The sequence below is a fragment of the Equus caballus genome, chromosome 5, assembly GCF_041296265.1.
Source record: "Equus caballus isolate H_3958 breed thoroughbred chromosome 5, TB-T2T, whole genome shotgun sequence".
NCBI lineage: Eukaryota > Metazoa > Chordata > Mammalia > Perissodactyla > Equidae > Equus > Equus caballus.
This window is the reverse complement of record NC_091688.1, coordinates 64,542,898-64,560,854: the sequence shown is the minus strand read 5'-3', so window position 1 is coordinate 64,560,854 and position 17,957 is coordinate 64,542,898. Positions and strand designations below refer to the sequence as shown.

General features: G+C 37.0%; 1 protein-coding gene across 3 annotated transcripts in view; it reads left to right on the top strand.

Moving 5' to 3' along the window:
- Positions 1-17,957, top strand: part of STXBP3 (syntaxin binding protein 3) — a 61,850-nt gene that overhangs the window by 36,757 nt on the left and 7,136 nt on the right. For all 3 annotated transcript variants that reach the window (XM_023641515.2, XM_070268600.1, XM_070268599.1), the window contains 8 exons: positions 4,305-4,400; positions 4,535-4,592; positions 10,612-10,677; positions 11,466-11,546; positions 12,945-13,083; positions 13,375-13,481; positions 14,032-14,124; positions 15,803-15,888. In XM_023641515.2, coding sequence (XP_023497283.2) covers positions 4,305-4,400; positions 4,535-4,592; positions 10,612-10,677; positions 11,466-11,546; positions 12,945-13,083; positions 13,375-13,481; positions 14,032-14,124; positions 15,803-15,888 — 726 coding nt within the window. The remainder of the gene's footprint in view (positions 1-4,304; positions 4,401-4,534; positions 4,593-10,611; positions 10,678-11,465; positions 11,547-12,944; positions 13,084-13,374; positions 13,482-14,031; positions 14,125-15,802; positions 15,889-17,957) is intronic.

Genomic DNA, 17,957 nt, shown 5'->3' with positions numbered 1-17,957 from the left:
AAGCCCAAAGTCAGCAGGAGAGAAATAATAAAAATCAGAGCAGAAATAAATACTATTGAAACGAATAAGGCATTAGAAAGGATCAATGAGACAAAGAGCTGGTTTTTTGAGAAGATAAATAAAATTGACAAACCACTGGCCAGACTTACAAAGAAAAAAAGGGAGAAAGCTCAAATAAACAAAATCAGAAATGAAAGAGGAGAAATAACAACAGACTCTGCAGAAATACAACAGATTATAAGAGAATACTACAAAAAACTATATACCAACAGAATGGATAGCCTAGAGGAAATGGATAAATTCTTGGACTCCTACAATCTCCCAAAGCTCACTCAAGAAGAGGCAGACAATTTGAACAGACCAATCACAAGGAAAGAGATTGAAACAGCAATCAAAAACATCCCAAAGAATAAAACCCCAGGACCAGATGGCTTTCCTGGGGAATTCTACCAAACTTTCAGAGAGGATTTAATACCTATCCTTTTCAAGCTATTCCAAAAAATTAGGGAAGATGGAACACTTCCTAACACATTCTATGAGGCCAACATCACGCTGATACCAAAACCTGACAAGGACACCACGAAAAAAGAGAGCTACACGCCAGTATCACTGATGAACATAGATGCAGAAATTCTAAACAAAATTTTGGCAACCAGAATTCAGCAATTCATCAAAAGAATCATACATCAGGATCAGGTGGGATTCATACCAGGGACACAGGGATGGTTCAACATCCGCAAATCAATCAACGTGATACACCACATCAACAAACTGAGGAATAAAAACCACATGATCATCTCAATAGATGCAGAGAAGGCATTTGACAAGATCCAACAGCCATTTATGATAAAAACTCTGAACAAAATGGGCATAGAAGGAAACTACCTCAACATAATAAAGGCCGTATACGACAAACCCATAGCCAACATCATACTCAGTGGGCAAAAACTGAACCCCATCCCCCTGAAAACAGGAACGAGACAAGGATGCCCTCTATCACCACTCTTATTTAACATAGTACTGGAGGTCCTGGCCAGAGCAATCAGGCAAGAAAAAGGAATAAAAGGAATCCAAATAGGGAGGGAAGAAGTGAAACTCTCGCTGTTTGCAGACGACATGATCTTATACATAGAAAACCCCAAAGAATCCATTGGAAAACTCTTAGAAGTAATCAGCAACTACAGCAAAGTTGCAGGGTATAAAATCAATTTGCATAAATTAGTAGCATTTCTATACTCCAGTAATGAACCAACAGAAAAAGAACTCAAGAATACAATACCATTCACAATCGCAACAAAAAGAATAAAATACCTTGGGGTAAATTTAACTAAGGAAGTGAAGGACCTATATAATGAAAATTAAAAGGCCTTTCTGAGAGAATTGGACGACGACATAAGGAGATGGAAAGACATTCCATGTACATGGATTGGAAGAATAAACATAGTTAAAAATGTCCATTCTACCTAAAGCAATCTACAGATTCAACGCCATCCCAATCAGAAGCCCAATGACATTCTTTACAGAATTAGAACAAAGAATCCTAAAATTCATATGGGGCAACAAAAGACCCCGGATTGCTAAAGCAATCCTGAGAAAAAAGAACAAAATGGGAGGCATCACAATCCCTGACTTCAAAACATACTACAAAGCTACAGTAATCAAAACAGCATGGTAGTGATACAAAAACAGGTGCACAGATCAATGGAACAGAATTGAAAGCCCAGAAATAAAACCACACATCTATGGACAGCTTATATTTGACAAAGGAGCTGAGGGCATACAATGGAGAAAAGAAAGTCGTTTCAACAAATGGTGCTGGGAAAACTGGAAAGCCACATGTAAAAGAATGAAAATTGACCATTCTTTTTCGCCATTCACCAAAATAAACTCAAAATGGATCAAAGACCTAAAGGTGAGACCTGAAACCATAAGGCTTCTGGAAGAAAACGTAGGCAGTACACTCTTTGACATCAGTGTTAAAAGGATCTTTTCGGACACCATGCCTTCTCAGAGAAGGGAAACAATAGAAAGAATAAACAAATGGGACTTCATCAGATTAAAGAGCTTCTTCAAGGCAAATGAAAACAGGATTGAAACAAAAAAACAACCCACTAACTGGGAAAAAATATTTGCAAGTCATATATCTGACAAAGGCTTAATATCCATAATATATAAAGAACTCTCGCAACTCAACCACAAAACATCAAACAACCCAATCAAAAAATGGGCTGGAGACATGAACAGACATTTCTCCAAAGAAGATATACTGATGGCCAATAGGCACATGAAAAGATGCTCATCATCGCTGATCATCAGGGAAATGCAAATCACAACTACACTAAGATATCACCTTACACCCGTTAGAATGACAAAAATATCTAAAACTAATAGCAACAAATGTTGGAGAGGTTGCGGAGAAAAAGGAACCCTCATACACTGCTGGTGGGAATGCAAACTGGTGCAGCCACTATGGAAAACAGTATGGAGATTCCTCAAAAAAGTAAAAATAGAGCTACCATACGATCCAGCCATCCCACTACTGGGTATTTATCCAAGGAGCTTGAAGTTCACAATCCCAAAAGTCCTGTGCACCCCAATGTTTATTGCAGCACTGTTTACAATAGCCAAGACATGGAAGCAACCTAAGTGTCCAGCAACAGACGAATGGATAAGATGTGGTACATATATACAATGGAATACTACTCAGCTGCAAAACAGAACAAAATCATTCCGTTTGCAATAACATGGATGGACCTTGAGAGAATTATGTTATGTGAAATAAGCCAGCGAGAGAAAGATAATCTGTGTATGACTCCACTCATGTGAGGAATTTAAAATTATGGACCAAGAACAGTTTAGTGGATACCAGGGGAAAGGTGGGGTGGGGGGTGGGCACAAAGGGTGAAGTGGTGCACCTACAACATGACTGACAAACATTAATGTACAATTGAAATTTCACAAGATTGTAACCTATCAATAACTCAATAAAAAAAGTTGAAACAAACAAACAAACAAACAGCCAGCAATACTCCCTTTTTTATGAATCAAAAAACTCCAGGGATGTGACTAGTAGATGGAAGCATGAACCTCTGTGGTTTGTGCTCCATCACAATTTTTAATGGAAGCAGAAAACAAAGCAGGAAGTTCTAAGTATCCAGATTCTATTTTTCATCTTGGTGACCTCTTTAAATTTACTCTTAAAATGGGATTGTCATCATCTTTTCGAATTCTCAGGCTGCTACCTTAATCTTTGTTTATAAATCACTTAAGGTTAAAGTATTGTGTTAAGTACAAAGTGGCATTTAAATGACAAAAGGGCTTCTATCCTTAGTGTAGTCTTATAATTAAGCACAGTCCTTCTACCTTGGGGCGTCTGTAATTAAGACCACATAGGTAGGTGGTTTTATAGGTGAGACCTGTAATTTTCTAAGGGCCTATGAAAATGATTGTATTCATACAGCAGAAATCCACATTTATTGTCTTCAGTCCAGAGCTAGGACAGCTCATTGCTGTCCTTTCTAATCTTGACTCAGGAAATTGACGGTCCCAAGGATGATTGAATCCCCCTAGCTCCACAAATTGGAGGAGGCTATCAGCATAAAAAGAGAAGGGAGAAACTACATTTGGGGAAGCAGTCAGGAAGCTCATTTTGAGTAATTTCATGAACCCCTTCAGTTGCTGCTCACTTCAGCAGAACTCATTAAAACAATCAGTTTTTTATGGCTGCATTAGTTTTTCTCTCATTTTCTTTCCTATTCTATAAAGGACATATGGTGATAGGGCTAGGGAAGAATATAGGAACAGATGATATATGTTTGTGAATTTTGTACCAACTCTGAAACACCTGCAGTATTTAATATGCTTTATTGGGGGTGACATTTCTGTTCTTCACTTAGTGGATATTTGATAGTTGTGCTGATGGTTATTAGTACATCAAAATAGTGTTTTAAGCACTTAGAATACAAATTGTTAGTATATTCAGTCTTGTTCTTAAAGTTGATTGTTGAATTTTTGTTTCATAAGATACCATTTTGCTGAGCTAAAACTCTATAATAATGACAGCTAAACCTAACTTTTAAAAGTAAAAATGTCTTGGTAAGCATAATACTTAGATTTTTAATCTAAGGATAGCAATATGCCTTAGTTTTGAGTAGGTATTCATTATCTTCCTAAAATAGTGGATTGAATACGTGTACTCTTCAGTTTTTTGCACTGTGTCTTAAACTCATTGTTTGTAAAAATGTTTCCTCCACTTTTTTTGGGGAAAAATAATCCAAAAGTTTTGTACTTCTCTCTATTTGTAGATATAAAACAGATGGGAAAGAAAAGGAGGCAGTCCTGGAAGAAGATGATGACCTCTGGGTCAGAATTCGACATCGGCATATTGCGGTTGTATTAGAGTATGTGAACCTATTTTAGTTTTTATTCTGTTTTTTTAGGCTCTAGATACATGATAATACATTTTGTAATCTTAAAACATTTCTGTAAAGAATTACACCTTAGAAATTTAAAGAATTCTCTCACAATTTGACAGGGAAATTCCCAAGCTTATGAAGGAAATTTCATCAACAAAGAAAGCAACAGAAGGAAAGGTAAGAGTCTTATTTAATTCTCAAAATAATGATGAAGAGGGACCAGCCCCGTGATGTAGTGGTTAAGTTCGGCATGGTCCACTTTGGTGGCCTGGGTTCACAGGTTGGGATCCCAGGCGTGGACCTACACCACTTGTCAGCCATGTTGTGGTGGCAACCCACATATAAAGTGGAGGAAGATTGGCACAGATGTTAGCTCAGGGCTAATCTTCCTCAGCACAAAAGAAAGAAAAATGATGAAGGTGAATTTTAAGGTTTGTTTAAAATTTTTATTTTGTCTTTTTCACTTTCCATTTTCGGAAATTTTTTTTTTAAAGATTGGCACCTGAGCTAACATCTGTTGCCAGTCTTCTGTTTTTTTCCTTCTTCTTCTCCCCAAAGCCCCTCTAGTACATAGTTGTATATTCTAGTTGTGAGTGCCTCTGGTGGTGCTATGCGGGATGCCGCCTCAGCATGATCTTATGAGCGGTGCCTTGTCCACACCCAGGATCCAAACTGGTGAAACCCTGGGCCACCAAAGCGGAGCACACAAAATTAACCACTTGGCCATGGGCCAGCCCCAGGAAATTTCTAACGTACTTTTACAAAAGTAGAGCAAATGAACTCGCATGAAACCATTAGCTAGCCTCAACAGTTAGCGGCATTTTGTCTGTCTTGCTTCATTAAAGTTTATTTTTAAAATGCCATTTACCCTAATTTCATCAGTGCATTCTTGTTAGGTTTTTATTATTGAGGTATAATTTATCTAAGTAAAATGCACAAATCTTAAGTGCATACTGAATGATTTTTTACTTATATATATATATATATATACCTGTGGCACCACCACCTAAATCAGGATAAAAACATTTCCATCATTCCAGAAGGTTACACGATAGTATTTATGTAATAAGTCTTTTTTTTTTTTTTTAACTATTTCATTTAGTCTCTAGCATAGAGTTTTATTTACCTTTTAGTATCTTTCTTATAGTCATTATGCTGGGTATTACAAAATGTATCTTTATATTATCACAGTCTATCTTAAGATATACTTTTGCCAAGTCCTAAGATTCAAGAACCTTGTAATAGTTTAACTTCATTTACCCCCTTCCTCTTTTGTTTGTGCTATTGTTGTCATGTTTTACTTCAAAATGTGTTATAAACTCAAGATGTTATTTTTGTGTTAAATACTCTGTAGATTTGTATATTACCTACACATTTATGAAATCTGCTGTTCCTTACTCCTTATTGCTCTTCAGTTTTCGCATTAGGGCTGGATGAATTCTCTCAACTTTTATTTTTATCTGAGTATATCTTTGTTTTGCAAGTTTTTCTGAGACACTTTTGCTGGATTTAGAATTCAAAGTTAGTAGGGTTTTTTTTTCCTTTCAGCAATTTAAAGATTTCAATGCATCATCTTCTGACTACCATAATTTCTGTTAAAGAAATCAGCTGTCATGTTATTGTCATTTTCTGAAGATATATCTTTTTGAAGATTTTCACTTTACCTTTGATTTTTAGAAATTTTACCATGATATGCCTTACTGTGCTGTATTTTTCTTGGTATTTATTCTCCTTGGGATTTGTTGAGCTTCTTGAATCACTGGGTTGGTAACTTTCTTCATACAGTCTTGCATTGCTTAATGACACGGGTGCATTCTGAGAAATGCGTCGTTAGGTGATTTTTGTCATTGTGCGAACATCACAGAGTGTACTTACACAAACCTAGATGGTGTAGCCTACTGCACACTTAGGCTACATGGTATAGCCTACTGCTCATAGGCTACAGAGCTGTACAGCATGTTACTGTACTGAATACTGTAGGCAGTTATAACACAATGGTAAGTATTTGTGTATCTAAAAATATTTAAATATAGAAAGGAAACAGTGAAAATATAGTATAAAAGCGAAAGTGGTACACCTGTATAGGGCATTTACCGTGAATGAGCTTGCACTACTGGAAGCTGCTCTGAGTGAGTGAGTGAGTGGTGAGTGAATGTGAGGGCCTAGGACATTGTTGTACGCTAGTGTAGACTTCATAAACACTGTACACTTAGGCTACACTAAATTTATAAAAAATATCTTTTCTTTCTTCAATAAGTTAACCTTAGCTTACCATAACTTTTTTACTTTAGTAACTTTTTGTCTCTATTGTAATAACACTTAGCTTAAAGCACAAACACATTGTACAGCTGTACAAAGATATTTTCTTTGTATCTTTATTCTATAAACTTTTTTCTATTAAAAAACTTATTTTTTTTTTACTTTTTAAACTTTTTAATTGAAAATTAAGACACAAAAACACATTCACCTAGGCCCACACAGGGTCAGGATCCTCAATATCACTGTCTTCCACCTCCACATCTTGTCCCTCTGGAGGGTCTTCAGGGGCAGTAACACACATGGAGCTGTCATCTTCTATGATAACAATACCTTCTTCTGGAATACCTCCTGAAGGACCTGCCTGAGGCTCTTCGCCCTGAGCTAAGATCCATTGCCAATCATCCCCTTTTTGCTGAGGAAGATTCGCTCTGAGCTAACATCTGTGCCAGTCTTCCTCTATTTTGTATGTAGGTCACTGCCACAGCATGGCCATCCATGAGTGGTGTAGGTCCTCACGCAGGAACTGACCCTAGGCTGCCGAAGTGGAGCACACTGAACTTAACCACTAGGCCCTGGGGCCAGCCTCCTGAGGCTGTTCTTGAGGAAGTGAGACTCTTTTAAGAAATATGTCCGTGGTGGTTTGGTTGGTTGGTTTCTTTTTTTTGTTACAGATTTGCTTTTAAGCAGACAATGCACCCTGAACATTCCCCTCCATTAATGAAAACTTTTCAGTGTTGGGTTCCATGTTTTCCAACTCTTTTTAAGGAGCTTGTTGAGCTCTACAAAAGCTTCTGCCAGACCCTTCACTGTGAATTTTCTTGGGGATTCTTCTTCTTCTCCTGCAATTTCCTTTTTCTTCCCTCTTCTTCAGCTGTGTGATGTTACTATGGCTGTGATGTCCCTAAGAGACAGGAATTTTTCAGCTCCATTATAGTCTTAAGGGATCAGTGTCTGTTGTTGACAAATTCTTGGCCATTATTTTCTCACATCTTGATTTTGTCCTATTCTCTCTTCTCCTTCCAGGACTCCAGTCACTTGTGTTTTAGATTTTTTGACTATATTCTACGTCTCCTACATTCTCTTCCCTTTTTTAAAAGATTATTTCCCTCTCTGTGCTTTAATTGAATATTATCTCTTATCCTGACTTTGAGTCCCCTACTTCTGTCTCTGTTGTGTCCAATTTTCTGTTAAACTCATTCCGTTTTCTTTTTTAAATTGAGTTGTAAAGTTCCCCCTTTATAGCATACAATTCCATGAGTTTTGAGAAATGCTTCCTATCGTATAATCACAGTCAAGAAATAGAGTAGTTGGGGCTGGTCCAGTGGCGCAGTGCTTAAGTTTGCATGTTCTGCTTCAGTGGCCTGGGGTTCGCTGGTTTGGATCCTGGGTGTGGAACTATGCACCGCTTGTCAAGCCATGTTGTGGCAGGCGTCCTACATGTAGAGGAAAGTGGGCACGGATGTTAGCCCAGTGCCAGTCTTTCTCAGCAAAAAGAGGAGGATTGGCGGCAGATGTTAGCTCAGGGCTAATCTTCCTAAAAAAAAAAGAGAGAGAGAGAGAGAGAGAACGAGAACAGTTGCATCACCCCTCCCCCCCCCACCCCCCCCCCGCCCCAGAATTTCCTTGTGCCCCTTTGTAGACAACCTCTTTACCCAACTCGGATTCCCTACCAACAACTGAGCTGTTTTCTGTTCCTATAGTTTTGCCTTTTCTAGAATGTCATCTAAGTGAAATATAGTAGTCCCCCTTTATCCACGGGGGTTGATTCCAAGACCCCCAGTGGATACCGGAAACCACAGATAGTACCAAACCCTATATATACTTTGTTTTTCCCTGTACGTACATACCTACGATAAAGTTTAATTTATAAATTAGGCATAGTAAGAGATTAGCAACCATGACTAATAATAAAATAGAACAGTTATAGCAGTATATTGTTATAAAAGTTACCATAGATCTTAGCAACCTCAGCATATGATTTTTTTTCTTATTAAGTTGAGAAGTTTCACCTTTTTACTTAAAGGAAGCACTTTACAGCTTCTCTTTGATATATCCAAATTGCCATAATGACTGCTCTTGCACTTTAGGGCTGTTATTGAGTAAAATAAGGGTACTTGCACACAAGCACTGTGGTACCACAACAGTTAATCTGATAAGCAAGATGGCAACTAAGTGACCATTCATGGAGGGGTAGCATATACAGCGTGGATATGCTGGACAAAGGGATGGTTCACCTCCTGGGTAAGGCAGAGTGGGACGGTATGAGATTTCTTTCAAATGGCTACTCAGGATGGTGTGCAATTTAAAACTTATGAATTGTTTATTTCTGGAATTTTCTGTTTCATATTTTCAGACCACAGTTGATCATGGCTAACTGAAACCACAGAAAACGAAACTGCAGATAAGGAGGGGCTACTGTAATACAGTATGGCTTTTTTCATTTAGCGTCATGCACTTGACATTCACCCATGTTGTGTTTAACAGTAGTTTCATCACTTTTTATTGCTAAGTAGTATTCCACTGTGTGGATGTACCACAATTTATCCAGTCACAAGTTGCAGAACATTTAGGTTTTTTCCAAGTTGTTGGCAGTTACAAAAAACATTACCATAAACATTCAGGTTTTGTGTGAACAGATGTTTTCATTTACTTGGGTAAATGATTGAGTGGGATTACTGGGTCATATAGTAAATGTATGTTTAACTTGATAAGAAACTTCCAAATTCTTTCCTAAAGTGACTGTGCCATTGTACAGTCCCACCAGCAGAGAATGAGAGTCATTCATTGTGTTTTTGATTTCAAATATTGCGTTTAGTTCTAGGACATTCATTGAATCTTTTTTTTAACAAATTCTAATTCTCTGTTGAAGTACTCTATCTTTTCCTCCATTTAGCCCATCTTTTCCTCTGTTTTCTTTAGGATAAATATATTATTTCAAAGTCCTTGAATGCTAATTCCAGCATCTGGATCATCTTGGGTCTACTTTATTGACTATTTTATGACTCGAGTATCGATCACTTTTTCCTGTTTTACATGGCCAGTAATATTTTATTGAACATTAAAAATTGTGGATGATACATTGCACAGGCTCTAGAAGATATTCTCTCTGCAAAGAGTGTTGAGTTTTCTTCTGGTAGGCAGTTAATTTTTCTGATGAGTAACCTTGGTTCTGTTGAGATTTCATGTCAGACTTTGTTATGGTGAGTGTATTTCACTTTTGCGCTTAGTCCAAAAACATAGTCCTAGGACTGAATGTTTGGGATGTTCACTTAGGACTCTGTTTTGTCTGAATCAGAGAATGCCAGTGTTTTCTTAGCACTAGGACCCTTCTGAAATCTCCGTCCAGCATTTAGCCACTCACCGCCTATTCTCTGCTGGCTTTTAAGAGTTATGCCCTGTCCATGTGCAGCTTAGAGTTTGGCCAGGAATCCATAGGCAACCCCTCTACAACTCTTTGGGTTATGTTGTGACTGGCTTTTTTCCCTTTAGCACTCTGCCCCCAGACCCTACGTCAGCAGACCCAAACTCTGATCTCTTTCCTCTGCCCAGAGAGATGGTTGCTTTCTACTTGAACTCTACTTCCTTTCACTGTGTTTTTGAAAATGTCCCAGGGAAAAGCCAGGGTGAGGGCAGGGATCGCCTTTTGTACTTTCCTTTGCTCAAGTGTCTTAGCTGTGAGCCCGTTTTTTCAATCCATTCCTAAAAGCTGTTGTCTTGTTTATTTTGTCCAATTTTATTTTTATTTATGGATGAATAGTAATTTTGATATTAGCTGCTTTATTGTGGCTGAAACTGGAAACCTCTTGAATTTGTTTTTGTTTTTTAATTTGCCAGATATTTAGTAAATTAACAAATATTTAAAACTGCTGTATTTTAAAGATATTTTATAGAATAACTGAATCATAAGTTTGCTTTAAAAATGTTTGATTTTTCCTAGACATCACTTAGTGCCCTTACCCAACTGATGAAAAAGATGCCCCATTTCCGTAAACAGATTACTAAGGTAAGCAGTATTTTGTATAAGATACCTTATCATTTTTAGTTTATTAGTCCAGCCTGTTCTGTAGTCAGGTTTAGCAGTGGGTATCATGGAATGCTTGGTGTTAGTTGTCCTCTAAAATTGTACTCTAGGATTAAGAACTATCCCAAATATCTAAGCTTCTCAATAATTTTCTCTCTATGTATAATCCAGATTTATCCAAATCCAGCTTAAACTTTTTTACATATTTGTCTTGAATAGCCAAACGCAAAATTTAGTATTTGTCAACTTAATAAGAAAATTCAACATTGGATTGGCCAGTGGTGGTTATTCTACTTAGTTCTTTAAATTAATAGTTATGTGCTAGTAGATTTAAGAGCAGTTAAGCTGTGTGGGCAGGTAAAATTTTTTTTGGTGTTCCAGTCCTTTTTACAAGTCATTATCAGAATAATCTTCACACTTTTTTTTATCCTCTTGCTCCCTAGTCAAGAATCAATAATACAAATTCAGACTTTTTCTGCTGGACTTTCAGGACTTCATTATTTTTTTTCTCACCTTATTTTTCATTACTGATAAACCCAACACACATTCAACCTTTCCATTCTGATTTTTTGCTGTTGGTTGTTTCCTATAGATCATGTTAATTCTTACTTTTTCTTTTTCTTTTTCTTGAGCTGTTTCCCATGTTTACGTGGTAGCTCCTTTCCACCTAAGCCGATACTTTCCTTCAGGCCCGTCTCAAAAGTTTAATGTTATCAATTGCATGAGAAGTAATTAAAATAATTTAATGATTGATGTCTTCTGTTTTTCAGCAAGTTGTCCATCTTAACTTAGCAGAAGATTGCATGAATAAGTTCAAGCCTAATATAGAAAAGCTCTGCAAAACTGAACAGGTATGTGCAGAGCCAAAGTACCTGTGTTCATTGTAGATTTCTGGAATGAACTTTGTAACGTAAAGCCTAACTTTTTGTTCAGTACAGTGCCCTGAATTACAGAATCTCTCTTAGAAGGGGACTCACCTAGGCAGTATTTAAAACATCATTCCCCACCAGTAGGTATACAGTATCATGGATAGCAGTCCCTCCTAATCTGTGATTATGTATTTCTGGTTGAATAGGATGATTTAAGTGTTTGGAGCATGATTTCAGGGTAGCAGTGTTGGCAGGCCTTTCTTGGTGGCTGCAGCTTTTTTTTTTTTTTGAGGAAGACTAGCCCTGAGCTAACTGCTGCCAATCCTCCTCTTTTTGCTGAGGAAGACTGGCCCTGAGCTAACATCCATGCCCATCTTCCTCTGCTTTATATGTGGGATGCCTACCACAGCATGGCTTTTGCCGAGTGGTGCCATGTCCACACCTGGGATCCGAACCGGCGAACCCCAGGCCACTGAGAAGCAGAACTTGTAAACTTAACCCCTGTGCCACTGGGCCAGCCCGCTGCAGCTTTTAATGTAACACCATGTAGGTACATTTAACTAGTTTGAAGAGGCTTCTTGTATAATGCCAAAACTGTTTAGATCAGTGTTGTCTACTTGAAATAAGAGTGCAAGCCATATATAATTTTAAATATTGTAGTAGTCACATTAAAAAGGTAAAAAGAGAGCCAGCCCTGACAAGCCTAATGGTTCAACTTCAGCGCTCTCACAGCTTTGGTGGCCCAGGTTCGTTTCCTGGTCATGGAACCACACTACCTGTCTGTCAGTCGCCATGCTGTGGCAGCGGCTCACATAGAAGGACCTGCAACTAGGATATACAACCATACACTGAGGCTTTGGGGGGCGGGGGGGAAGAGAAAGATTGACAACAGATGTTAGCTCAGGGCAAATCTTTCCCTGCAGAAAAAAAAAAGTGAAAAGAAACAAGTGTAGTTAATTTTAATAATATATTTGACTTAACCCAATACACTCAAAATATTATCCTTTCAACATGTAATCAATATAAAACTTATTGGTGAAGTATTTTGCATTCTTTCTGTCACACCAAGTCTTCCAAATCTTGTGTTTTAATTTATAGCACATCTTAATTCTGACTAGCCACATTTCAAGTGCTCAATAGCTACGTGGGGCTAATGGCCACCATATTAGATAGCACAGGTTTAGATTAATGATTTCCTTCTCTGAATTATTTTTTCACTTTTTACATTTTCTATAGTCAATCGCTTACAAGTGATGTCTGCATTTTCTTGTGAAATATCATCAGTGTTCCATTAAAATTTGACAAGATTTAATAATAGATATTTTTAACTGAAAATTAATTTGGATTATAGACCGCTGACTGTATTTCATCTTCATTAAGGACTTGGCACTTGGAACTGATGCAGAAGGACAGAAGGTGAAAGATTCTATGCGAGTACTCCTTCCAGTTCTACTCAACAAAAATCATGATAATTATGATAAAATAAGAGCAATCCTACTTTATATCTTCAGTATTAATGGTAATGGAGATTTTTGTTTATTTTCCTGAATATAGTAAAATGCACAGCTCTAAAAGCACTGTATAATAAGTGATTTGCTGTTGATCATAGAGAATCTTAGAAAGTTCAGTTAGCTGAAGTTGGTTAAGATAAATAAAAGGAAAGGTAAGAAATTGGGAGAAGACTGAAGGGTATGTAATTTAAATGTTTGCTTTTTATCTAAAAAACTTCATTTATGGTTACTACCTAAGACCTAGAAATGATTGTGGTAGCAATTATCTGACTGTGCACTCATACTTTTACTTATCTTAGGAACTACGGAAGAAAATTTGGACAGGTTGATCCAGAATGTAAAGATAGAAAATGAAAGTGACATGATTCGTAACTGGAGTTACCTGGGTGTTCCCATTGTCCCCCCAGTAAGAAATCTTACATTCTGTTTACACTAATATATATGCGTATGTGGTTGTTTGCATTAAATACATTTTCTTATATGGAAATCCATGTGGACAGTCTTCTTGATTTCATTCTATAGAATTGTAAGTAAAAAGTTTAAAATTTTGTTTTCCATATACAAGTAATTTCGACAAATACATTTTTCTAGTGGATTTATATCTTACAGCTTCTGTTGTAATTTGCTATTTATGCTATTCTCTTTATCATTCATTTATAGCAAATTTTGAAAGAACTCTGTTTAGAATCTTACTCTTTTCCGAGTTTTATAGCATTTTGAGTAAACGTATTTTCTTATACTATTATAAGTTTTATCATTAAAGCACAAAATACTGTTCGGTGAAGTTATGTGACCACACCTATTCACATTTTTTGAGTAGACATGTCCACTCTTAGTTTTGAGTCAAATAAACATAGTCTTTGCTGTAAATTAAATATCTTTGTTAGAAGAGTTAATAAGAGACTATCATTAAATAAAATTAGTGGTTTTTAATTTTTTTCCTCTAATGACATTAGTCTCAACAAAGCAAACCATTAAGAAAGGATCGATCTGCAGAAGAAACTTTTCAACTCTCTCGATGGACGCCTTTTATCAAAGATATTTTGGAGGTAAGAGTCATTAAATTTTACCTATACCCCAAGTGCCCTTCTGCTGAGTGTTCTTTACTCTTGGTATATTTGTCTGTCCGTCTGAGCATATCTGTGGGTCAGGAATTTTCGGCAGCTCTGGGAGGGTTCACAAAAGAAGACTGTATCTGGGGTCAAGGGAAGAAACAAACTCTTGAAGACCCTTTCCTTGAAAACTTCAGACAGACTCACTCCACTGACTGCCTCACAATAAAGAAAGAAATGAGCACACGTGTCCTTTTTGGAAAAAAAGCTGCCATTGTTTTAAATAACTGTATGTAACAGAAATATAAATAATTGTTTGAATGAAAGTTCAACAAATAACATTTGTATGTGACCTCTATTAGAAAGTTAGACTCCAGTATTCTTGGAAATGTATTTGTGATTAAAATGTAAACCTCATTGTAGTTTGCTGTTAGATCCAGATGGTTGATGTCTTCAGTACTCTTTGCTTTGAGAAAATACTATTCCATTAGAGGAAATTGGAAAATGAACTACTAAAAATTGCATTATGAACTCAAAATCATGACGTTGATTCTTCAGTCATAATCATATAGTTCCGTTTATTCCGGTTTTCCTTGGGCTTAAACCCCAGTTTCTACTTTCCTTTGGGAACTAATTGTGTATAGTTTATTACTATAATTTTTCTGTTTTGCTTGGCTAATTTTGTCATTCACACATGCTTAATTAATCATAGGTGAAAAATTTAAAGAATTTAGACTTTGTTTTCTGCAACATAAGATTTTTTTTCTTTACCCATAACAAGGATGTAGAACTAAGTAGCTTTTCTTGGCTAGTATTTTAAAAATAAGAATTGACTTTCTCAAATCCTTTAACAGGAATTTGCATGTTAAACTCAGAAAATCCACTTTTGGCTCAGTAGCAGCCTAAGGCCTTCAGGATTTCTCCTGAAACTTGGTTTGTTCGCTTCTTGCAGTCTCATTGAAATATTCTTGGACTACTGAGTACCTTTTGCCCACTCCTTATGCCCATTTGTACTACCATGCTGTAAAGCAGTGGTCTCCAAACGTTTTTGATCCTGGACACTTAATCATAAAAAATGTGAATGTGAACCTACAGTATATGACTATTTATTTATAAACTATATATTACTGTATTAATAAAACACAATCTGTGTATACAATATATCCATACACATAAGTATGTCATAAAATGTAACCCTAAAAAAGAGGAAAATTTTTAAAATGAAGTGAAAAGGAAAACTTTCCTCATTCCATTGGATTGTCTTGAATACCTCTAGTCCAGGCATGCACATCCTATTTTAAAGCTACTGCTTTAGACTCTCCAGGAGCCTAAGAGGTGTGTCAGGACTAGGGTGGTATTTAGAAACCCCTAGCACTCTGGAGATAAAGGTCCTGGTAAGGCGCCCAGAATTCTTACACCAATGTGGGGACGCTCCAAATGAAGAGATAAAGGCATGCAATCAATATTGGTTTAATAAATAAGTAAATGATTGCATTAATTTTTGAATCAAGTAAGATTTGTGAATTTCAAAGAGAGGACTGACCTTATTTTATTGAATATTTATATATCCTTATGTTCTTTAGTTATAAATACAAGTTTTGAGTTTTATGCAAGACAGACAAAATCCTGGAATTTACAACGCTTTCTTGATGGTTTTAACTCTTTTCTTCCCTAGGATGCCATTGATAATAGATTAGATTCAAAAGAATGGCCATATTGTTCCCAGTGTCCCGCAGTATGGAATGGCTCAGGAGCTGTAAGGTAAAACCTATAATTGAAAGTGAGTGAAGTTTTCATTGTGATGTTGCAGACTAATAATTGAAAGGCACTCTTACATTGGCAACTCTCCTTGAAGCACATAGTCACTTAAGAAGCAGTTTTTCTTTAACTGTAACCTGTGTAAATGAGTCCAGGTAAGTAATATAAAAATATGTTTTATTATAAAAAAAATATTTTCATGAAACTAAAAAAGAAGATTTCCCCTTTGTCTCTTTTTTCTTCACATAGCAGAAGACATTCTAATCCTTCTTTGATAATTTTTTTGTGGTGAAATATTTGGAACATTCAGAAAGCTATAGAGAATATTCTAATGCATACCCTGTACTTAGTGTCCAGATTAAGAAATGAGTCATTATAAATATAATTCAAGCTTCCTGTAAGTCACTCTCTGGTTTTGTTATTCTCCCTTCCTTCCCTGTCCTGAATTTGATGGTTGTCATTCACCTATATATCTTTATACGTTTTCTGCATATATTTGTGTCTAAATGATGTATAGAGTTGTGTTTTGCAGGATTTTCTCTTGGTCTTCGGCTTTCAGCAGTTTAACTATGTGTCTAGGTGGAATTCTCTTTGTGTTTATTCTGTCTGGGGTTTGTTGAGTTTCCTGGATCTACAGGTTAATGCTTTTCATCAAATTTGGAAAGTTTTCACGCATTATTTCTTCCAAATTGTTTTCTGCCATTTGTGTCTCTCTCCTCTCCCTTTGAAACTCCCATTACGTACGTGTTGGACGGTTTGACGTTGTTTTCGTAGGTTATTGCAGCTCTGTTTACTTTCATCGTCTTTCTTTCTGTTCTCCAGCTGTGGTAATGTCTGTTGATCTGTCTTCCTGTTCTCTGATTCTTTCTTCTGACATCTCAAATCTGCTGTTGAGTTCAGCAGTTGAGTGAATTTTTCATTGCAGTTATCATACCTTTCACATTTAGAATTTCCTTTTTTTTTTTTATTTTCTTTTCTCTTTTGAGATTCCCTATTATTTTCTTTAATTCTTTGATCATATTTATCATAGTTGCTTTGAAGTCTGTGAGATCCTAGATCTGGGTCCACCCAGGGTCAGTTTCTATTGATTACTTTTTTCCAAAGTGTGGGTCACACTTTACTATTTATTTGCATATCTACTAATTTTTAGGTGAAAAGTGGACCTTTTTGATAATGTATTATAGCAACACTAAATTGTTTTTTGTTTTTATAACTCATGCGGACTTAAGCTGTGAAATTATTCTCCCCTGCAGTTTGTAGCCACTGATGTCATTGTTGAGGTTTTTTTTAATTTTAATTTTTTGGCTTGTCTTCTAGTCGTTGCCCGTGTGTCTCTGTAGTTTGAGGTCAGCCAGTTATCTGGGCAGAGGTTGTGTTTAGATAGCTTGAGCCTGTAAAGCTTCCATCCTCTGCTGATCAAGCTGAGTGTGGATTAAGAAATGCATTCCAGGGGGCTGGCCCCATGGCTTAGTGGTTAAGTTTGCATGCTCTGCTTCGGTGGCCAAGGGTTTCCCAGGTTCGGATCCTGGGCACAGACATGGCGCTGCTCATCAGGCCACGCTGAGGCAGCATCCCACATGCCACAGCTAGAAGGACCCACAACTAAAATAAAATACACAACTATGTACTGGGGGGCTTTGGGAGAAAAAGGAAAAAATTAAATCTTAAAAAAAAAAAAGGAAATGCATTCCAGGGGCCAGCCCTGTGGTTTAGTGGTTGAGGTCAGGCCACTCCACTTTCGTGGCCCAGGTTCTGTTCCTGGGTACAGACCTATACAACTCGTCGGTACCCATGCTGTGGTGGCAGCCCACATAAAAAAGAAATGCCTTCCAAGTCACAGTCAGTTCTTGAGTCCCCCTTTCTTTTTTTTTTTCACTTTTCTCCCTGACTCTCTCAGGCTTTTCCCCCACATGCATAGTTTAGCAGTCACGTAAGGTGTGTGGAGAGCTTGTCCTTGCCTTCTTTGGCTTTCTTACTTCCAGAATTTCCCCATTAAGTTTCTGGCTGATTTGCTGCCTACCCAAAACTGGGACTGAAATGTTGGTCTACCAAAGCTGCAGGTCTTTCTGTTC